The sequence below is a fragment of the Osmerus mordax genome, chromosome 19, assembly GCF_038355195.1.
Source record: "Osmerus mordax isolate fOsmMor3 chromosome 19, fOsmMor3.pri, whole genome shotgun sequence".
Classification (NCBI taxonomy): domain Eukaryota; kingdom Metazoa; phylum Chordata; class Actinopteri; order Osmeriformes; family Osmeridae; genus Osmerus; species Osmerus mordax.
The window spans coordinates 6,383,323-6,404,700 of NC_090068.1; the positions used below are offsets into that span (position 1 = coordinate 6,383,323).

Sequence of the window (21,378 nt, forward strand, 5' to 3'; positions counted from 1 at the left end):
CAAGCAGCTACAAAGTGCATTAAATGCAACAACTCCACCAAGTGGTGGACATGCATCATGCTTTCTCCAGTAAAAAAATTGTGTTTTTTAATCATATATACTCAAATTATTCAAAAGTATTTTGTATGGTATCTACATGTGTATAATTAATGAGTAGAGTAAAAAAAAAAAAATTGACTTGCCAGCAAATGTTGGAGTTGACGTGGGACACGTGTGTTTGTTACCAACCAAGTTCACAGGCCATTGTGATTTAATTGGTAAGCTAATAATAAATACAAATTACACATCTACAATAGTTTTAGAAAAAACGATATATATTTAAACCATGTCAATTTCTGAAGAAACGGTTTGATGCCTCCAGCCCTAAATCAACTAGGCTTAAATGTGCCACCCAAAATGCTCGCGCTCGGACTGCTAAACTCGTTAGATATAAGCTACGCGATAGCAGCATGTTGTTTGTTTAAATTGGGAGTAAATAACGAACAAAAGAGACTAGTACCATCATTTGAGTATACTTTCAAGTTAACTTATTAGGCTTTTCTGGCGGATAGTTAGTCCCTATTAAATAACTAAGAAGCGAACTGGGTAGTTACAAGCTAGCAAGCCTGCTAGCTAACTTTTTTAGTAACGTCAACTGTAGGCTACGTAATTTCAGCGTGAAGCTGAATGGAGCAGCATGGCTACGCTACCTGTGCCCTGCCCTGTGCGTTTCGGCGTAGTGAAGAGTGGAGGCCTACAAGCTCAGCTTCACAGGTACACTCTGGACAGGAACTTGCACAAATTGGAGAAGTTGCTTAAAAAAGGTAAGGTTGCATCTGTTCAAACGCCTTGCTAGCTAGCCAATTTCACCTCCCACAACAACAGCCTTTCTCAACCCTGGTCCTCGGGATCCGCTTCCCTGTTTCCCTCTTTCAACACACCTGATTTAAATGAATGGGTTGTTGTCAAGTTCCATTCATTTGAATCAGGTGTGTTGAAAAAGGAAAACATCTAAAACAGGGCAGGGAGTCCCGAGGACCAGGATTGAGAAAGGCTGTTCTACAACTGAGGTGCAACAAAAACAATTATAATGTAGCATTTGTGCTTCTACCAAGGTGTGGATGTGGATTGTGTCAATCACCTGGGCCAGACACCGCTCTACTGCGCAGCATTGCTTGGTTTGACCAGCGTCACTGAGCTTCTACTGCAGTATGGAGCAGACCCCAACCAGTAAGACTGTAACGCCCACGATCACCTTCAAAGGTTACGCAATAAGCATTTATTAAAGGGATGTGAAGGATTTCACCACACAGTGAAAAATTTGGATTCCGGTTCTTTCTAACGCGTCCTCTGCAGTCGTTGTGAGGACAGGAGCACCCCGGTCCACTCTGCTGTGTTCTCCTGTAACCCCTGGCTGGTGAGTGGACTTCTGGACGCAGGAGGCGATCTGAGGCTGCACGACTGCAAGGGCCGGAGCCCCCGTGACTGGGCTGAGGCTGGGGCCCAGGAGAACAGTGCAAGGGTTAGTGTGTGTGTGTGTGTGCCAGGGATGTTGGGTGGTAGAGGGTGAGGATGGTTCTCTGCTATAAACCGAGCAACAGCCAAATCTTTTTTTTTTTTTTACGCCTCAAACATCTCCCTGTGCTCCACCCCCACCTTCCGGCTTAGATGCTGGAGTTCCTGAAGAGCTGTGTGTCCCACATGCACAGCTTGTCCCACATCCCCCAGCCCAGGTTGCTGCGCCGCACCCCCTCCTCCACCTCTACGTCCTCCAAGAACCTGGTTCGGTCTCCCTCTCTTCTGGAGGTTCTCAAGTCTGGGTGAGCAAAAGTTTACCACACAGTGCTTTTTGTAATTTAGTCATGTTTTGTATTGTATCCCCGTAACCCTAACCCATTTGGAATGACCCCCGTAACCCTAATCCTGGTTTATACAATCTTGCAGGGGATCAGATTTGTACCTCAACAGAAAGATGAACTCCAAGTCCTCTCCCTGTGACACGGTCCAGTGTTTTGGCTTTGGAAAGGTACATCGAGACTGGCAGTGAATCCATGCACCTGCACTACTTCATCATCATGCATTCCTCTATGTCCCCTCAGCCATCTGTTTTGTGGCTGTATGAGTTTGAATGGGCACGTTTCCCCACTTGTCTGCCTCTCGTCGCTGTGTGAATGGGCGAATGAGAGGCTCAAAAATGAAGTGCCGCTATGGTAGAAAGGCGCTATCTAAAATGCAGTGCGTTTACCGTGTCTAATGTATTCCCAGTTGTGTATAGAGAAACCGGGGCAGACGTTGGGGCTCCTGGCCTCCCTCCCAGTGATGGGGGACAGTGAGCTGGGACAGGCCGAGGACGAAGCTCTGCTCTCCTTCTCCTGTGGCCCCTTCATCACCATGACCAAGTAAGACCGCCGCAGCCTTCTCACGTGGCCACAACATGGGAGCATGACATCCCCAGGATCGAACGTGCTTCATGGGTGAGTGACTGTGATGTTCTCTCTCCTTCCCCCCCTGCCAGTTACAGCTGGAAGGGCTGCAGGGTGACCGTAAAGGACCTGCAGTTAATCTCCTCGCCACAGGGGGGCAGCCACAAAGAGTACTTGGACCTGCTGCTTGTAGAGCAGGAGTATTGCAGGTGAGACAAACGAATCTGGCCTAGTTGTAATGCCACCCATAAATAGCTTCAAATGGCCGTCAAGCCCTACTTGGAAGTAGTTGTTATTCTTCTTCATGATGTAGTCTGCCACGAGCCAGTGTTCCACATTACAGACCCTCTCAACTCTCTGGAAGTAGGTCATCTATTACCTTTCCTCCTGGGCGGTGTGCGTCGCCTACAACCACTCCTCCTCCATTCTCCCCTACTGTGCTGGAGGTCAGTTGAAAGGTGTCCAGGCTGGCTCTTGTAACATAATCCCCCCTGCATGGCTCAGCCTTCTTCCTGGCAGCAGACCTATTCTTCCAGGGCGAACAGCTCCATGGCTTACATGACAGCCGGTCCTAGTTCCTGCCACTCTTAATGAGTGGTCGCAGCCTGAAGTGCTGCTTGGGTCACGGTGCTCTGCCGCCTGAGTTGCCTCCTTCGTAGTCGTAGTCGTCGCCCCCCCCCCCTGGCAGGACCTCCTCTATGGCCCCCCTGCTGGCCCCAATCTGTCCGTTCTACCTGAGCCGTGGCTATTTTAGGGATTGAGACATTACGGCCAGCCATGCCCTGTTTTGTTCCTCCCACAGCTTCTGCTGAAGGAGATGCTCTTTGTGCTGGTGGAGCTGCCAGTCCTTCGGCCTCGCTGATATTGCCTTGTGCTCATGCCAGTTGACTGCTAAGCAGTTGTCACGGCAGTCGGCTTTTGGATAGGCCAATGATTTTTGTTCTGGTGATCTGTGATGGGGGTTTTGGTTGTGTGAGTTTGGTTGGTGAATGGTTGTTTTGATCAAAACACTCGTTGATTTTCTAAAGAATACGATTTAAATGAGTCAGCTGGTTAAGTACAGCAACTTGTGCGTGTCTGTGTCTGGATTTCAATAGAAAGGCAACTATTAATCCATAGCTCAATTTCATCGCTCCAACAATCTAGAGTGCGACCTCTGAAAGTATTGACTGCTGTGTGAACACCTGCTCTCCGTAGCCAGCTGTTCCACCCCCACCTACTGCAGCTGATGGCAGTCAGCATGTCTGCAGATTTCCTGAGGGTCCGCCTGGTGTTTGAGAGGGTCCACGTGGGCTCGCTGCACAACCTGCTGCACCAGAAGGTAACTCTGGGCTCACAGGCTGTCATCCTACGAGGGTTCAACTCCCAAGCATGTTGGACTGTTTCCATTGTTCTTCCAACGGTGAGCTTTATAAAAGTTGATGCAGGTGACAGGACAGTTGTCGCTCTTGCCATGGCAAGAAGAACAGCTACATTCAAAGCATCTTTGTGACTTATTTAAAGTGTTTATCGGGTGTGCTCAGTTACACACACACACACTCACCCACACTCACAAAGCATCTGTGTGACGTATTTAATGTGTTAATCGGGTGTGCTCTGACACACACACCAACAGCTGAATCCACTATGAACTGTGTGTGTGTGTGTGTTCCTCTGCCAGCGGGCTGAGTTCCCAGTGCTGCGTGCGGAGGCCCTGCTCTCCGTGGTGCTGCAGGCTTGCGAGGCTCTGCTCTACCTGCACGGACGAGGCCTTGTGATGAGGGGCCTCTCCTCTCACAGCGTCATCCTCACGCACCCCGGCCTGGCCAAGCTCACCGGCCTGGGCTTCATGGTCGCCAGGTGCCCCTCGCTCTCTCAGCCCTGCCCTACCTCCAGTCCACACTACAGCACTGTTCAAAAGTGTTGACACCCAAAAATATGAATGCTGTCTTACATTTAGCAGACGCTCTTATCCAGAGCGACTTACAGTAAGTACAGGGACATTCTCCCCGAGGCAAGTAGGGTGAAGTGCCTTGCCCAACGACACGTCAATTGACACGACAGTAATCGAACTGGCAACCTTCTGATTACTAGCCCGCTTTCCTTACCGCTCAGCCACCTGACTCCCTTAAATATTCTTAAGTATTCTTAAATATTCTTTTTTTTTTGTCTTCTGGATTTGTGCGGTATTACAAAAGTGCGATGTTGAGATGAATTTTTGTCTACAATAATTTCTTTACTTAAGTGCCTGAGATGTTTGTATGTGTGACATATTTACCAGTATCCTGCTTCAACACAAAGCAAATCCAGAGCCCTTTTATGTAATGATGACCTGCTGAGCTCCGAGGGCTGTGTGTTGGCAGTGAGGGCAGCTGCCCCAGCCCCCCGGCCCCCCTGCCCCTGGCCCCCGGCATGTACAACTGGGCCGCCCCCGAGGTGGTCAGATGCAGACCCTGCACCGGCAAGGCTGACCTCTACAGCCTGTGTGCCATCATCCAGGAACTCTACACAGGTAAACACGCCCCATATCCACCCGTGTGGGTTTTCCAAAACAAACGGTTACTCAGTGGATGTTTGTTTTCCCACCCTTTTGAGTGGCTGTCTTGGTTGGATGCGGGTGCGATGAGCGTGTGTGTTTACTGCGCGTGTGTGTGGCCACAGATGCAGTTCCTTGGGGTTTGGTGGACCCTCGTCAGATACGTCAGGTGCTGGAGTGTGGCCAAGCTCTGGCTGCAGACCCCAGAGTCCCCCAGCCTTACAACAGCCTGGTCAGGGTGGGCCTCCAGTCCCGGCCCCAGGACCGCACACACAGCCTGCAGGACCTGCGCTACACACTGCGCTGTGACATCAAGGTGTGTGTGCGTGTGTGGGTGTACCAACACCTCTACTCACACAGCACACATTCACTAGGTTTTGTGTGCAGTATGATTTCACTTGATTATTTTCAATTTCCACTCAACTCAACAGTAGACTCCTTCTGAATGTTGCCGAGTCAACCCTCTGTGTGTGTGTATGTGTGTGTGTGTTTGTGTGTGTGTGTGTGTTTTAGGAGCTGGTCCAGAACACTAAAAGAAGAAGTGGTGTGTACACAAAACCAGGACTCAGAGCTGCTGGCTGGAGTCCAGAGTCTTCAGCTGTTGGAGAACAAGTTGGCACTGGTGGTGAGCACACACACGCACACACCCTTGCCCCTTTCTACCCAGCTTGGGAAGAGGACAACAAGCAGACAATGCACAAGCACACAGATGATGTACATGACCTTACCCAGTAGAAACAATTCTACCATTGGGCTCCATACGTTTGAAGCAAATGTAACTCAACTATAGTCACATACCATCTCCCCCCGCCCCCTTCTCCTTCAGTGCTGCGGCCCACCACACATCCCAACCCTGAAGAGGCAGAGTGTGCCAGTTTATTGGACACCACAGTGGACCGTGAGATCCACGACCAGCTGAGCCAGCTGGACAGACTGCTGGACGGAGAGACGGAGGACAGGGCGGAGGGCGAGAGGCCGGGGAGGGAGGAGGAAGACGGGACGAGCACCGAATCCGAGTCCCTCATAGACCGAGAGATCTCCTACAGGGACATCCTGCCCCTGGACGACTGGCGACTGTGCCCCGCCACGGCCTCGTCCGATCCCGAGAGCACCGAGGAAGAGTCCGACTCCAGCACGGTAGAAGAAGACGGAGATAGCCAGGAGGAGGGAGCGACGGAGAGGGCCGTCCGGCACGAACGCCTGAGCCGAAACATCTCCGAGGACATCAGCTCCATCGTGCTGAACCTCAAGGTGTCCCAGGTCCTCCTGCAGCAGTCGGAGAGCAGCCTGGACGCCGTGGACCGCGACCGCCCGCTCCCGGACGCGGGGGGGGCGGACGAAGTGGACGGGGAAGAAAGGTCCGGAAAGGCCTCCTCCGTTCCCCCGACCCACTCACACCCCTCCACCGCCACCTCCACCCTCTCCTCCTCCACCCTCTCGGGCTCGCCGTGCAGCACGGCATCGCGGGCGGTGGGGCCGCCGGCGCAGTACCGCCTCCTCCCCCGCGGCCTCCACCCGTCCGCCAAGCGCCTGGAGGCCCGCCTCCTGGAGGAGGGCGGGCTGGCCCGGCCGCTCCTCAGCCAGGAGGAGCTGGCCGTGTGGCAGAGGGAGTACCCCGCCGAGGCGGAGCGCCCCGGCGCTCTGGGGCTCCCTTCCCTGGACTGCCCCTCGTACGAGGACGCCACCCAGGAGTTCCCCTCCGAGGAGCCCAGCCAGTACAGCTCTGCCCGGGAGGAGAGCTTCGTCAACACGCGGCCCCGGAACAAGCAGCAGGTAAGCACACTGGCGCCATCTAGCGGCTCAAACGAAAAGCCTGACTTGGCACTAGAGCTATATCCGATATCCACAGTTTTCCCTAGTCAAATCACAACAAGGCGTTAAGTCCTCCAGCCTCGCGTGTGAGTGGACACTTGCTGCCTGTTTCCCCTCGATAGGCAGCTGGAGGTAAACGCCCCGCAGACACAGACGGAACACAGCCGCAGAGATCAGACGTGCAGCGCCAGTCAGTGGATGGAAAGCAATCCAAAGAAAGGTACAGCTTACAGGCAGGAGGAAGGATTAGCAGGACTCGACCGTACATCAGGTAGGGTAGAACAGCACTGGAGGTAAGCGGACGATTTGGGGTCTGTCATTGGTTAACTATGGGGGTGAAGGGTATCAGTGTATGTCAGTGAGTGTCTAATGCAAACCCTGCCCCTATCCCAGGCCCTGCTTGTCCTCTGATGGTACCGACTCCCTGGAGGAGGACAGTCCTACTCCTCAGCCCAAACCCACTCAGCCATTAGCCAAGGCTAGATGGACCAGTAAGAGCTCGTCCCATATCTGCCTCCCCCAATCAAATCACCCCAGCACAACCCTCCCAAACTCCAAACGCCCTCCCTGAATGGACTCTCCCCTTCCTCCTCCCGCCCAGGCGAGGTGTCAGACCTGGTGGCCAGGATGACGCGCGGGCACCTGGGCACAGCGCCGGGGCCTCCGCTGGGCAGCAGTGACAGCGAGGACGTGGAGGAGAGACGGGGTCGGGGGTCAGCGTTGGCGCCTGGACCCCCCAGGGCCAGACGGGAGCCCCCTTGGAGTCGTGACGCGTGCAGACCCTCCACGTCTTACTCCCCCGCTGGACCTCCACCTCCGAGAGCGACCGAGGAGGAGGGGCAAAGTGGAAGCGAGCTGGAGCAGATTTTTAAGAGCTTTGCGGGTAAGGGCCCCGCAACCTTGAAACGACCGCTATTGGAAGTGGATGTAGGATGTGTGACATGGTGATGAGTCTCATGGAACATCTGAGATGTTTGGCTCCCGGCGAAGAGACGTGATGGTTGTGGGACCCGACTCCTTCCTTGTGCAGGCGTCCAGAGTGAGAGCGAGGAGGATGCAGACTTCCATTCGGTCAACCGCACCTTCAACATGACCTGTGGAGTGTGGGAGGATACGAGACCAGGAGAGGTAAAGGTGATCACACCACACACCATCTCTGCCTCAGCCCTATCTATAAATCCTTTTGACTTTTCGTGTGTGTGTGTGTGTGTACGCGTGTACACGTGTACGCCCAGGAGGACGGGACCTCCGAGTCAGACCAGACCCAGTCACCTGTGGAGCCTTCCAGCATATTCTACACCCCCGACCTTCAGCAGAGGAACAAGCCACTCCGAAGCAGCCAGGTCAACATCCAATTCGAAAGCACAGACTCACAGGCACGCACATGTCCTTAGAGAGGTATCACATTGTGACCCGTGTCTGCCTGGTTGTGCCCCTCAGACCTCCAGCTCGGAGGAGGACCTGGATGTGACAGTAGAGGTCTGCAGGCCTGCCGCCAGTCAGAGCGGCCCTGGGGAACAAACCCAGGAACCCAAGAAGCACAGGGGTGAGACTGGCGACGCGCCTGTGCAGACTAGCCGATCTAAAGAGCACGCTTGCTGAATACGAGTATGATCGATACCGGGTGTTCATCAAATCTACTGGCTAGTTGTAGGATAAGTACAGTATGCACATGCTGCATAGCAACAGAAACCGTGGCCACGTTATGTTTTCCAGAAACAACACTGGATTCAGAGATCGGCGTGAACCCCGCTATCAATGAGCATGTCCCATTTCCTCTGGCCAGGTAGGAGGATGTGCGGACAGGAACCTAGCCATGTGCAGGTTCATGTCCTCCTTAGTCCTCTGGATTCTTTTAGGGTTGTTTAATGTATGCCCCAAGCTTTATACGTCCCTTCATGTGTAGACCTGATGAGAATGTTCTGCAGGAGCCGTGGGGAAGGGTGCGGTTGTAAAAGAGGCAACATGGGTTTTAATAATGAATTATGGATGTGTGTGTGTGTTCAGTGGCTTCCCTAACCTGTCTGACTTGGCGGAGCTCTCCAGCATCGCATGCTCACCTGGCCAGCTCCAGGACTGGGTGGACCAGGAGAAACAGCCCCCCAGCCCCCTAAACCGACGCCCCCCACCCTGCAACAGCACCCCTCGCAGCCCAGGTTACAACCCCTGGCCCACCTCAGAGCACTCAAAAGCTCCATTCTAGATTGTTCCAAAATCGCCATCCGTACAACCTTATCTGAATCCACTCAATGCATTTGTTCTTATGAGATTAGGGGTTAGTGATGAGACACTGTAGATATACAGCGTTATTCATCAGGCCATCACTGACATGCCGTCCCGTTGCAGCAGCAGCGGGCCACTCCAGGGGCCTGGGGAGCAGGGAGGGACCCGTGCCTCCGTTACCCAGCCTGCTGGACACCTCCCCCTGGGGCAGCAGCCACTCCCTGCCCCCCCACACCCAGAGCTACACCACAGACAGCTACGCCACGGCCACCGGCAGCATGGGAGACAGCACCACGGTCAGGAGATACGTACTCATAGACCACACAGTCAGGATGAGTGATGGACTGGCCAGCGTATTGTGGCTGGGACAGTCATGTTCTTAGATGTTGATAGGACATGACGACAATTCTGTGTCGTGAATTGATTCTCGTGCCGGTCTAGTTTCCAAGGGGGAGGGGGGGGGGGGAGAATATGGTTTGAGTGGGTGAACTTGATTGTAGCACTCTCATGATGTCATCAGACGGCGTCGTCCCTGTCCAGCGTCCTGCAGTCCCCCCTCCTGCACGGCTCCTCCCCCGAGGAGACGGACACGCCCACTGGGCCCCCGGACTTCACCACGGCCAGCTCAGGAGAGAGGCAGACTACCAGCCAGGAGGGGATGTTCTCCTCTTGCACCCTGCCCACCACCACTGAGGGAGGGGGGAAGGGAGAGGAGGGGATGGAGATGGTGGAAGAAGAGGATGACGGTCAGGACGAAGAGGTCCGTAGCGTGGATCTTCACCGGAGGCAGGGAGGAACTAGAGATGGCGCAACCCCAGATGAGGAGGAGGGGAACGAGGAGGAGGAGGAGGGAGAGGAGCAGGGTAGCGGTGGAGATGCTACCTCCATGGAGGAGGAGCCTGTAGGTACTGGACTGGCAGACCCTGATGAAGGTGAGGAGTTCTCCTGTTGTCTTAGGCCTGGTTATGGATGTGGTTTTTTCTCGGGGCCTGGTTGTGGAGCTTTTCCAGAAGTTACCACACCACAGGCCACAACGAAGAAACTCGATTCAGCCGAGCAAGACTTGAGCAATAATGTGTCGACAGACATATATGGGGCAATCATTTCTGTCATGACGGTGGCAAACATAACACTAACACCAACTGCAGAGTAAGTCCTGTGCGAACCCTTTCCTCTCAGAGCTTGAACGTGAGGAGGAGGAAGAAGAGAAGGGTGACGAGGAGTCGCTCGAGGAGGAAGACGTGTCCGGGGAGGAGAACGCCACGTTTGAGGAGGACGAGCGGAGGCTACTGGAAGGTGAGCGGGGTCCCGTGGACGGTGTTGAGCGAGCAGACGTGCAACGCTCAACTGGACACCCTTCACAAGGCAGGCGCCGCACACTCACTGCACTGTATGCTCAGAACCAGCAGAAGAATCAATCCACCAGATGTTTGTGACGTGACTCCCATTCAGAGGACACGGTTGCCTAGATTGAATTGGTTTCGTCACTGTTTGCTCTGAGCCAATGTACAAGTAACCTGAAAACAAGCACTGGGTGTAATCGGTCAGATGAGAGTTACGCAACACCATGTGCACTGTTTTCAGAGGAGGCCTGCGATAGGCCGATAGGCGTGGCTGACACGGCAGCACGTGTCCACCAGAGCCAGGCCAGAGGACCACCTGCAGGCCCAGAGTCCCTGGAGGAGACCGACAGGTACAGCAGGCTCCACCAAACACGGCTCATACCTAGGATCACTCATCTCTGCTGTGAATACGAGTTCAGGACTCTGACACCGCATGTTGCCATAGCATTCATCAAATGCGCAGCACATGCACGCTGGGAGTATTTAGCTTAACGAGTTGGAGTCTGCCTTTCTTCCACTACGACTACCGTACCCTACTAAGCAAACTCTTCCATTTTGGTTTGTCGTCTCTGTCTCAGAGCCCACTCCACCCTAGACGAGGTGCTCCAGTGCATGCTCGTGGACAGAGCTGGTGGGCAGAGGGTCAGGAGCCCAGGGCCCGCGCCACATCTCAAACCCCCGTGCGTGTTCAGTCTGTAGCTAGCTCCGATCATGCAATACAAACACGACACTTCTGTTCAAACACCGTTCCAGGCGGGGTTTGGCGTCAGGGTTGTTTGACGAGGGCTGGTAAACGGCTGCGGGGGTTTGTTTGGCCAGGGTGAGCGTGTGTGAGCCCCAGGCGGAGGGGGAGGAGGATGTCGTCAACCCAGGAGGGGACTGTGTCGAGACCGCGGAGGCGAAACGGGATGAGATCGCAGACACTGCCCCAGTCCCTGTAGAAGGTCATTTAATTTTTTTAAGATTCCTATATGTTTAATGTATGCACCTTCCTGCCAAAGCAAATTCATTGTCTGTGCAAACTTTCATGGCGATTAAAACCCTGATTCTGAAACCCATGTACTTTTTTTTTTTTACTTTTTTTGTGTCTGTAGCTAATACTCCTTGAGTATATGATATAACCATTAATGTTGTATGTAAAGTATAGGTCCAACCTACTGTGTTTCAACAGGAATGCAGGAGATGGCTAGTCTTGGGACCTGGAGCCAGCCTCACAGGTGGAGAACATAGTCGTGTATTTCAGCTAAATCTATCGTCTTTGCCTTTTAAACAATTCTTAACTTTTATTTTCACCCAAGCATCATGGCATACTGTATCATGTACCCTTGTCTCATTTTTTTATACGTTATGTCTCATATGTTAAACAAGGTTGTTTTTTGTTACCTGCAGGGTGATTGTTCTGGAGCAGACTGCAGTCAAAAGCCAGCGTGCCCAACCAAGTAATGAGAGAGTGAAGGAACATGATGGGTATTTAATGTGACAGTAATACATGTTATGTAATTTTACCATTTATGCATTTTATATTGATTGTTAATGAAAATGGCTAATGGAATATTATATGAAGTTTAATATATTAGAAGTTCAATGTGAATGTTTGTTCTGCCATAATTAAAAATAGATTTTTCCTCCTACTTTAAGATTCTAAGGCATTTGGGCCAGCTCAGTACTTCTAGTTAAACATACAATAAAATGTCTTGTTACCCTCATAATGTTCCATGAGATGGTCAGTGTTCTCTACAGAAGTAGTTTGGACTATTGATGTTTTTAATGTCTATTTTACCAACTGTCAATGTTTTTTACATTCAGATAAAATGTATGATTATTTAAAAAGTTTCATTTATGGTTTGACTATTTTAAACATGAAAATACAAGTTTTGTGCAAATCCTGGAATGTTTTGATGAAATTGTATTAACTGTTACATTTTATCGTTTTTACATTTGGCACTCTTGTTCAATAAATTAAGCATGTGCTTCTTACCGTCATGTGCTACGGTCATTTTTTTTATTTTAATACAGACGACCATGACATACCTGTCGGACAAGACAATCATTCAAGCATACATATCTGCCATTTCAATCTTTCTTCATCAGCATTTACACATGGAAAATGGATCACAATGCATTTTCACCCATCAGTCAAAAGAACCCTCAGTATCAAGTAAAACTTGATATAAAAAAATAGTGCATTTCAAATTTACAACATTGCCCTTCCACAAACAACACTTTTTAACCTTGATCCGACAGTTGTCATGTCTGGAATTTGAATTTCCTTTGTGTCCTTGGTGTTCATGTTTCAAAACAACTAGCTGGAATTACATAAACCTATGTAGGTATCAAACTTGGAATTCAACACACAATCTTTCAACAAGGTTCACATTCCTGTCTACTAAAGGGACAGAAAGGAAGAGATGGGCAGAGTCCATCATTTTCACCACATATCCACCATGCAGTGGGGTCTAGAATCTTAACAGTCTCTTAGTTACATGTTCTTCCCACCTCATAGCAGGCGAACATGCCCCTTCTTGTCCAGATCTACAAGACCAAGGTGTTCCAGTGTCTTCAGCTTGGCGTCACTAACCTTCATATTCAACTGCTTCATCTTTTGTAGACTGAGGTGACCACTGGAGATGAAAAATAGCAAAAATGTAAACTTAAGGAAAATTAATTTCTTTTTTTTAAGCCTGAAAAATGACTATCCTATCGATGACTACACGTCCAAATACCACGACTTGACTAAACCACCAATTCCAACAATCAACGATTGGAACACCCAATAGTCATAACCCAACTGGGGGGAGGGGGGGGGTCTGTGCAAAGGGTCACGTGTCTCAGCGTGAACACGACTCGTCAGACCTGTTCCTTCTGCTGGAGAAGTGCTCGTGCAGCTGCCTGTGGAAGGCGTTGAGGCCGGCCAGCTTGACGTTGGAGCGGACGCTCCGCGGGACCGCCTCCAGCGTGGCTTCGCTGAGCTCCTCAAACTCGCTAGAAGCTGCAAGAGGGGAACGAGTCAAGCGAATGCCCAAGTGAAACCATTTCCGGCCAAAACAACGTTTCATTCCAACAACCATCTTATTAGCTTGGGTTCTAGTTATACACACCCAGAATTGTATAAACATGCATGGGATGGCTTTCTGCCGTCTAAACTAGGCCTGGAGGAACAACGATGTCACCTAGCTGGAGGAACGAGTCTGGTTTGAGTAGGAAGAGTGAATTTCCATGGGAAATGTCACCTTTGAAAAAGGAAGCGTAAGGGTTTTGCTGTAACTTACACTGTGGCTGCTCTTGGGCTTGGACCTCTATTGAAACGGGCACCTGTTGGAACAATCACATTTGGTATGTTTTTCTGTAAAAAGGATCAGATTACGATAATACAATGTAAAGCAGAACAGGCTAGAATTGTCCGTTTTACCTCTGCAGTGTCTTCTTTGACTGTTAAACCAAGGAACTCGGTTGACAACTGTTCAGCCTCAGTCAGTGGCGGAACCTACATTAACAACAACAACAAAAAATATATATACACACACACACACACATTCAAGGAATATCCAACCAAATGCACCGTTTTCAGGCACACAAGCAGCATTTGACCTCGCGGTCTGCGGGCAGAAGAGGGCAAGCTACCTCTTCGTCTGCGGTGTGCTGGAGCTGCTGCACCAGTTGCACTGTGGTGCTGAGGTGGGCCCTGATCGAGTCCATGGACTGCTTCTGCTCCGCCTCGATCTCCTGCACCTGTGCACACAGCGCCGCGTGCCTGGCTTTGATGGCAGACAGGTTCTCCAGCAGCTTCACCGGGTTCTCCTGCGGAGACAAACGTTAACCCGGGTTACACATGAATCTGATCCGTTTCGGGGGTTGGAAGAGTAGATCCTTTTGTTGCAGCACTGACGATGCATGTTCAGAGATTTGGACTCGGGAGGCAATTATATGAAATCAGAGCGAGAGTTTGGGTGTTTTTGCACTCACTTCTACGGTACCGTTCTCTGACGCGTTGGTTAGAAAGTCCAGCCTCAGCCGTTTTTCTATGTACTCCATGTCGGCCTCAGTCTTCTGGAACTGAAAAAGACAGCCCGTTTAATGCACATTTTATCCTCATACGACGCAATTCAGTCATGGTAATTATAAAAGGTAATTTTACAGACCAATAGTCAACATGAACAAAAGAGGAGTCCTTTAGTCTCTTCTAAATCACAGGTACGTGCCTCCGGCGTTTTATGGTCTTGAGATGGGTGGAGTCTTGCTCTGGGCAATGCACAGTGCCATTATAGATGTTTTAACCTAAACCCTGAAACCCTATAAGCAATATTGCACTACTCTGAACAAAGTGGACAGCAGAGACAATATTGATAGGGTTCCAGGACTCAGGATCAATCCAATGAGTCAAATTTTGCAACGCCACATAATGACACCCTTGGAAAGCAGGTAAAAATATGCCTAGAAAATAGATTTTTTTTTTTTATTGATCTAGGTTTCAGACTTAATTTCAGTAGTGTTTATGATAGCCAATCAAAATATTCATATCATCTCAAATGCACGCTTTTGCGAGATGAAAGTAGTTTATTAGAATGACCATAGATATTGAGGGTACTATTATGCATTATCTGACACGTGTTTTATTATGTGTGTTCCAAATAAAAGGTATCACATGACTGAAGAGCGAGTCCAAGCCCTATGACCTTACATTATTAGCTGCATCCTTGTGTCCAGGGCTGTGTTGCTGCTTTCAGACGCTTTGACAATACTATTGCACTGCTAGCTGTCCAATACAGTAGTGCAATGAAGTCAGAGCACCTGCAAACAGCGTCTGGTTCATCATAATTTAAAACCTATCCTTTGGGAACAATCCCTGGCCAATGCCCTTTTAACATTGCACTGCTTTTATTGCAGGGTCACCAGTAGTACAATATAAAAGGGGCACTGGACAGACAGAAAACTTTCAAGATTCCAAATGTTCCGGAGTGTTGTCAGCCCTGAGAAGGAAAGATAGACATCCTTCACCTGTAAAACTTGTGAATGAGTATCATGCAACTGGGGTTCCGTTTCTTTGACTTGCGTTCACTACTAGTGCCTTAGTCTGGCGAAATGGACTCAGTTATCCTTTCATACAGTAAGATAGCAATAAATATGCGTGCTGGCTAGACATCTTGTCCACGATTATTCGCAAACTCGGGACGTCGCTAAAACTTATTTCATAGTTGCTCTAGATTTAAATATTAACGGCAACACACCGGGAGCGAGCGCGCGGTCCCGCAAAGGGAACATGGAGACGGCCTCTGTGTAGGCGCAGGCTGTACTAGCTGTACGAGTACTAGTACTCCCTGTCCTCATTGAAACGTGTAGTAGGCTAACAGCTAAGGTTAGCTAAATAAACAATACATATATTGGCAACATGCCATGTAATGAACTATAAATATGGCGTTTTTCGAATAAACAACATTGCTCTGCAGGCTTCGTCTTTTTTCCGTTTCTTACAAACGAATCATAGCGATAAGAATGGCAGAAAAAAAACGGAATTGAGATACCCGCGAGCTAGCTGGTCTAGCAGAATTCCTATTTCTCTTTGACGCACGGATCATTTGCCAAAGTGTTTAATAGGACGAGACTATGTTCATATGTAATGTCCAACCACGTAGATTGGTCTACACTGCTTTGTACAAATGTACGGTTTAGTTAGCTAAAACACATCTTACCATCGCCTCCAGTTTATCAACCGCTGTCTCCATGTTGAATAGTTTACATTCCTCAGGCAGGCAGACCCGTAAATATATTGCCACTGGTTCATGTAAAGGCTGCTGTGATTGGTCAGCTGTCAAGAATAGTGGCAGGAGATTGGACAGTTGAGCGACACCGCAGTAGAGGAAATGGGCGTTGGAAAAAGGGGGGAGTTCATAAAATGGCGATCTGAACATTGGTTGGACTACTGATTGTAAAATAGTGCGTTTATTGGTGGATGGATACGTGTTTTGATTCTGTGTTTTTTATTCTACAGTCATACAAAAATATTTCTGTGAGTTGTAGAGAACATTTGAGAGCCATTTCATTTGTATATTAATTTAATTCGCGTTATGGCTGCTAAGACATTTTACCAAGCTCTTGTTGTACTTTATAATTGTATTTTTACGATTTGCAGTCAAATAAAATATCGGATGTAAATACATCCCTCAATGTCGTATATTCTATCTTACATGAGTCTCTAGCTCTCTCTAGTGGTGTGTGTGTGGATCATTCAGAAAAGCGTCTGACAAACTTCAATTAAGGTTTGTGTCCACTGTTGTATATGGCATCGCACTGTGCAATAAACTGTATCAATTAACAGAGAATATTGCATTTCATCATTTTTGCACACTACTTCAGACGGTACATTTATCTATCTATGTAAGATACCTAGTGAAACTGAAAATTACAATATACTGTTTATTAATATATTGATTGAAAGTGTCACCTAATAGAAATATCAAATCAACTCGCAGTCAGTAACAGGAAAAGGCCAGGGACCAATGAAGTTTGTTACTTTAAATTTGTAGTTGACATTATATTTCTCCAATCCTAAACAGAGATTTTCCTAGCTTCACCAATCAGCGAGATGTAACTCAAGTGGTAGCCTGCCCACCATACTTAACATAGGTTGAACTGTACGCTGTTTCTCTCGACCGGGAACTGAGCTAGAGGACGTTTGAGTCACTGTGTACAGAGGGCCACTATATATCATTTTTTGTTACAATCAAGCCAAGCAGTAACGTTTCAACATGTTTTCTCGCGTAGCAAGACCTACAGTTTGTATAGCTCGAAGCTTGTCCACTTCAACACAGGTAAATATTATTTAATCTCTCAGTGACAGTGTCACCTCTGAGTGAAATGACTAACGTTAGCCTAGCTAGCTAGCTTGCACTATGTAGTTTAGCTTGAGTTGATGTACTATGGAGAGTAGAATTTTGGCTGTGGTAATAAACCTAAGTAGGCTAGTTGTGTGTCATGTTGATTTGGATAGTTAACCTTCGAGCTACATGCCTGGCTATAATGTTTGTTAGCTTGTATGACTGACTGAAACCCCCCTTGATATGCTACCATTACTGTACAACTGTGCTACCTAACGTTAGCTACCTGAGTCTAGCTTTCAGGTTCACGCTACGATTCTCGAGCAGTCATGTTCAGAAAGGTCAACTTGAGCTCCAATGTAAAATAGACTTTCTTACGTTAGCTGATCGTTAAATTGGTTCATGTTAGCTCATTGTTGCACTTCTCCTGCGGTAAAGGGTTGTAAACTATACTCTTGCCAAGACAGTCTTGGAGTCCAGATTATGTTTCATTAACACGCCACGCGTTGAACAAGGTTGTTCCATACCAACTAACTTGCCATAGAATGGCCGGGTTCTACTTGTATCCTACTTGGACGCTTGTAATGGCTTGCTCTCTCATACTACGGCCTATTTAAGATTAGGATTAACAGTAGCTAACCACCTGTTTGCTACCCAACACGGTTTTTTATTTATTTACTTCTTGTTGGCTGTGGTAGTTACTGGCAACAAATAAATCATGTGGATATTTGTTGACAGCAACACACTAACTTAGCTGTCTGCGCTGTTTACCTTCAAGGACTGTTTTTGCTCAAGTTTACTCTTCACTGGTTTACATTCCTACAGTTTAATAAGATCACTTTGTTGAGGCGCCTGTGAAATCCTCTGAATGGTAATTTATCTAAATCTCCTTAGGACTTGTGACCAACTAAGAATGGTCAGGAGGTTTGATCCAAAAATATGATCTCAACCTTTGACCTTAACATGAGAGGAGCATTCGCAGGTTTCACCGCTTCTTAAAGCAAAGGAACAGGAATCACGGTGTTCAAACGGACAAACGTGAATAGAACTGTTGGATAAAACGGTGCTGGTTTTGCTGCCTTATTGCACACATTCAAAATGTATATATTTAGATACATGTCCCCCTGGGAAAGTATTTACTTGATAAATGTATTCAACAAACCAACGTCTCCTCTTCCCTCAGAACAATGCCAAGGTGGCAGTGCTGGGTGCATCCGGGGGCATCGGCCAACCCCTCTCCCTCCTGCTAAAGAACAGTCCTCTGGTCGGTGAACTCTCCCTCTTTGACATCGCACACACCCCCGGAGTGGCTGCCGACCTCGGCCACATTGAGACCAGGGCCCGGGTCACTGGTAAGACAGTGGCATTAGCATAGCATGCATGCATGCTTGGCTAAATGGGTTCAAATGTGTGAAGCACTGAGGTGTCCGATGAGAGTTCTACCAGAGGTGATTGCTTAAAACGAGTGTGCCATGTGTTCAAATGCCTCCCTTGAAAAGATGTGATTCCTTCGCTAGGTTACATGGGTGCTGACCAGCTGGATGCTGCACTGCAGGGCTGTCAGGTGGTTGTCATCCCTGCTGGAGTCCCCAGGAAGCCTGGTAAGGTCCTGCTTCGGCTGGGGAAACCACCTGATTTCATGATGTATTCATAATCGACTCGAATTTCAATTCTAAATGAAATGACTAGTAAATGGGTTTTTGAGACCTTCTCCCAACTCCCTTATTAGTTTGGAGCTAGTCTGAAACTCGGGAGGTGCACAGTCTTAGTGCTTTCTGTGTGCTAACCAGGCATGACCCGCGACGATCTGTTCAACACCAACGCTACCATCGTGGCCACCCTGGCTGACGCCTGTGCCCGCAACTGCCCGGAGGCCATGATCTGCATCATCGCCAACCCTGTGAGCGTCTCTTCCATCCCCCCCATACGCACCTCATTCTACTGCTTACGAGGCTTAACAGTCATGGTCACGATGACTGTCGTCAACGTCTAACGTCTTGGATCTTTTTTTTCCCCCCCCCAATTGAAAGGTCAACTCTACTATTCCCATTACATCAGAGGTCATGAAGAAATATGGTGTCTACAACCCCAACAGAGTGTTTGGAGTCACAACACTGGACATTGTCAGAGCGAATGCTTTCGTTGCAGATCTGAAAGTAAGTCATATTTATGATCTGTTATTTATGGGGGGAAAAGAGAGGGTCATTAGCATTGCTAACTGCTTTATTGCCACATCCAGAGTGAAGGTCATACAGATAGGCAGGTTCCACCCTGGTCAAAGCTTGTTTTTTTTATCCTGGAGATTATTGACAGATGAATAGATACAGATGGCATGACAAGGCAAAAAGAGGCACACCTAATGGAGGCAGGAGACGGCTCTCTCTGCTGAAGACATTTCTAACAGCTGTTACCAGTTATGTAACACTTGCTGCCACTTTTTACGTGCGTGTGTAGTGACTGTGGAAAAGATACTTGCTCATAGCTATTGTTTCAGTGAGATTACACTGATGTTGGATGTTGCAAATGAACCCAGTGGAATCGGAATGGTTGATTAAGGGAATACGTACTGTATTCTTGTATATACCTGAGTCCATGTATCAGTGAAATATGAAGACAAGATGGCTGACCGTTGTTTCTCGTTGCAGGGCCTTGACCCAGCGCGCGTTAATGTCCCAGTGATTGGAGGTCACGCAGGCAAGACTATCATTCCTCTCATTTCACAGGTAAGACTAACGCCTACTTTGAGATCTCACTTGAATGGGATTTCTTTTCTCTCTTTTCTTTTATACTTCAGGTCTTTCATGGTGGTTTACAAGAAGACCCAATGCATAGACTTAATGTGCTATAGGACCATCCCTATGTTTTATCTATAGCTTGTCGCCATCTAGTGGTTTCAACATGTATATGAGGTAATGAATCAGTGCCTGTGGATTTTCTACGGGGCCTTGATAATAGGATTTGTTGTGAGAAAAAGGGAATCTGTCATGTCTTTCTAAAATTCTTTGGAAAAGCAAAATACCCTGCAAATGTATTTCAAATATTCACTGGGAAATAACTACTTCTCTAGTGTTCACCCAAAGTGGAGTTCCCAGCTGAGCAGCTGGCTGCCCTGACCGGCAGGATCCAGGAGGCTGGTACTGAGGTGGTCAAGGCCAAGGCTGGAGCAGGTGCGGACCGCAATATGAACCAGTCACAGCCAGCCGTCGAGGATTAGGATGAGCTGTAACATGAGTGATCTGTGTCTCCCAGGCTCTGCCACTCTCTCTATGGCCTACGCTGGTGCCAGGTTCACCTTCTCTGTCCTGGATGCCATGAACGGCAAGGAAGGGGTCGTCGAGTGCGCATACGTGAGATCTGAAGAGACCGAATGCAAGTACTTCTCCACACCTCTACTCCTTGGGGTAAGTCCTGTACCGTCAAAACTAGAAATGTTCAAGGCAGTTCAAAGATATATTGAACCAAGAAGAGAGCAAATTTTTTTCTCATTTTGATTATTACAGTTCATCACTGTCCCTGTTAGAGATTTCTTTTTCCTCAAAAGGAACGTGTTTTTGTCTTGTTCTAGAAACATGGGATTGAGAAGAACCTTGGGCTGGGCAAGCTGACAGCCTTTGAGGAGAAGCTGGTGGCCGATGCTATCGGAGAGCTCAAGGGCTCCATCAAGAAGGGAGAGGACTTTGTCGTCAACATGAAGTGAGCTGGGTTTGACTCAGCCTCTGTGTCCACGGTTATTTATATTGTCCTTTCACTTAAAATGACAAAGTCTCTCTGGAGTCCAAGTTTCATCATGTCTGACAAAACGATAGCTGTTTGTTACTGATCAGAAGCGCAACGAAATTCATCAATAAACTGTTTCCTTCACCATTGTGCACTGGATCCATGTACATCTGAGATATATTGAGATAAACTTGGCAGACAACTATATGTTGGAATCCTTGCCTATCCCTGCTTTTGTTTTTGTAGATGTTACATAGACATTTAGGTATTCCTGTAAAGCACTTGGAATGTCAAAGTAGGCTCCTCCATGTCACTGCAAGGAATTATGTGCAGTTGTGTTTTGTCCTTGTTCAGCAGTCCAGAAGGATTTGCTTTGCTTCCTGCAAATGTATAAAGGCATCTTAAACCAGAGCACTTTGTGTTTTATATAATGGCAGGGACAGGGGGTAATAGAGATATTTAGTGTCTTCAAAACGTGCAGTGCATTGAGGTTATACATTTGGACAACTATAGTAATGATGTCGCGGAATGAGGCATCTCAGAAACAAAATACT

General features: G+C 48.4%; 3 protein-coding genes across 4 annotated transcripts; 2 read left to right on the forward strand and 1 right to left on the reverse strand.

The window, feature by feature from the left end:
- Window positions 1-676: 676 nt before the first annotated feature.
- Window positions 677-11,888, forward strand: LOC136963540 (inactive serine/threonine-protein kinase TEX14-like). Its single transcript, XM_067257688.1, has 27 exons — window positions 677-753; window positions 1,336-1,501; window positions 1,648-1,799; window positions 1,924-2,005; window positions 2,245-2,378; window positions 2,495-2,611; window positions 3,600-3,723; window positions 4,063-4,241; window positions 4,745-4,893; window positions 5,043-5,233; window positions 5,431-5,542; window positions 5,744-6,690; window positions 6,852-6,949; window positions 7,123-7,220; window positions 7,331-7,612; window positions 7,760-7,857; window positions 7,965-8,072; window positions 8,170-8,275; window positions 8,446-8,515; window positions 8,737-8,885; window positions 9,076-9,248; window positions 9,473-9,853; window positions 10,101-10,248; window positions 10,537-10,645; window positions 10,874-11,239; window positions 11,467-11,512; window positions 11,685-11,888. Exons 1-25 carry the CDS (start codon window positions 677-679, stop codon window positions 10,992-10,994), a joined length of 4,371 nt encoding a protein of 1,456 aa, XP_067113789.1. The 3' UTR covers window positions 10,995-11,239; window positions 11,467-11,512; window positions 11,685-11,888.
- A 153-nt stretch (window positions 11,889-12,041) lies between these two features.
- ska2 (spindle and kinetochore associated complex subunit 2) lies at window positions 12,042-16,116 on the reverse strand. Of its 2 annotated transcripts, none has more exons than XM_067257093.1 (7): window positions 15,983-16,116; window positions 14,259-14,348; window positions 13,917-14,093; window positions 13,705-13,779; window positions 13,565-13,607; window positions 13,149-13,284; window positions 12,042-12,916 (listed from the first exon to the last, which is right to left on the reverse strand). In XM_067257093.1, exons 1-7 carry the CDS (start codon window positions 16,013-16,015, stop codon window positions 12,793-12,795), a joined length of 678 nt encoding a protein of 225 aa, XP_067113194.1. In that variant the 5' UTR covers window positions 16,016-16,116; the 3' UTR covers window positions 12,042-12,792. The 2 variants fall into 2 exon arrangements, with proteins under 2 accessions (XP_067113194.1, XP_067113195.1); XM_067257094.1 differs by lacking the exon at window positions 15,983-16,116 and adding an exon at window positions 14,435-14,451.
- Window positions 16,117-16,925: 809 nt separating this feature from the next.
- mdh2 (malate dehydrogenase 2, NAD (mitochondrial)) lies at window positions 16,926-20,968 on the forward strand. The gene is made up of 9 exons (XM_067257440.1): window positions 16,926-17,101; window positions 18,291-18,459; window positions 18,625-18,708; window positions 18,898-19,007; window positions 19,138-19,263; window positions 19,753-19,830; window positions 20,175-20,274; window positions 20,357-20,508; window positions 20,673-20,968. The coding sequence occupies exons 1-9, from the start codon at window positions 17,039-17,041 to the stop codon at window positions 20,802-20,804; spliced, it is 1,014 nt and encodes a 337-aa protein (XP_067113541.1). The 5' UTR covers window positions 16,926-17,038; the 3' UTR covers window positions 20,805-20,968.
- The last annotated feature ends 410 nt before the right edge of the window (window positions 20,969-21,378 follow it).

What these genes read in the sequence shown, in the direction of transcription:
- LOC136963540 (XM_067257688.1), top strand. Translation starts at nt 677, where the DNA reads ATGGCTACGCTACCTGTGCCCTGCCCTGTGCGTTTCGGCGTAGTGAAG. An exon ending in CTGGAGGTTCTCAAGTCTGG is followed by an intron (nt 1,800 to 1,923) that starts GTGAGCAAAAGT and finishes ACAATCTTGCAG; the next exon opens with GGGATCAGATTTGTACCTCA. An exon ending in CTGGGCTTCATGGTCGCCAG is followed by an intron (nt 4,242 to 4,744) that starts GTGCCCCTCGCT and finishes GTGTGTTGGCAG; the next exon opens with TGAGGGCAGCTGCCCCAGCC.
- mdh2 (XM_067257440.1), top strand. Translation starts at nt 17,039, where the DNA reads ATGTTTTCTCGCGTAGCAAGACCTACAGTTTGTATAGCTCGAAGCTTG. An exon ending in TCTGCATCATCGCCAACCCT is followed by an intron (nt 19,008 to 19,137) that starts GTGAGCGTCTCT and finishes CCCAATTGAAAG; the next exon opens with GTCAACTCTACTATTCCCAT. An exon ending in CCACACCTCTACTCCTTGGG is followed by an intron (nt 20,509 to 20,672) that starts GTAAGTCCTGTA and finishes GTCTTGTTCTAG; the next exon opens with AAACATGGGATTGAGAAGAA.
- ska2 (XM_067257093.1), bottom strand. Translation starts at nt 16,015, where the DNA reads ATGGAGACAGCGGTTGATAAACTGGAGGCGATG. An exon ending in CAGAGAACGGTACCGTAGAA is followed by an intron (nt 14,094 to 14,258) that starts GTGAGTGCAAAA and finishes TTGTCTCCGCAG; the next exon opens with GAGAACCCGGTGAAGCTGCT. An exon ending in TTCTCCAGCAGAAGGAACAG is followed by an intron (nt 12,917 to 13,148) that starts GTCTGACGAGTC and finishes TTTCATCTCCAG; the next exon opens with TGGTCACCTCAGTCTACAAA.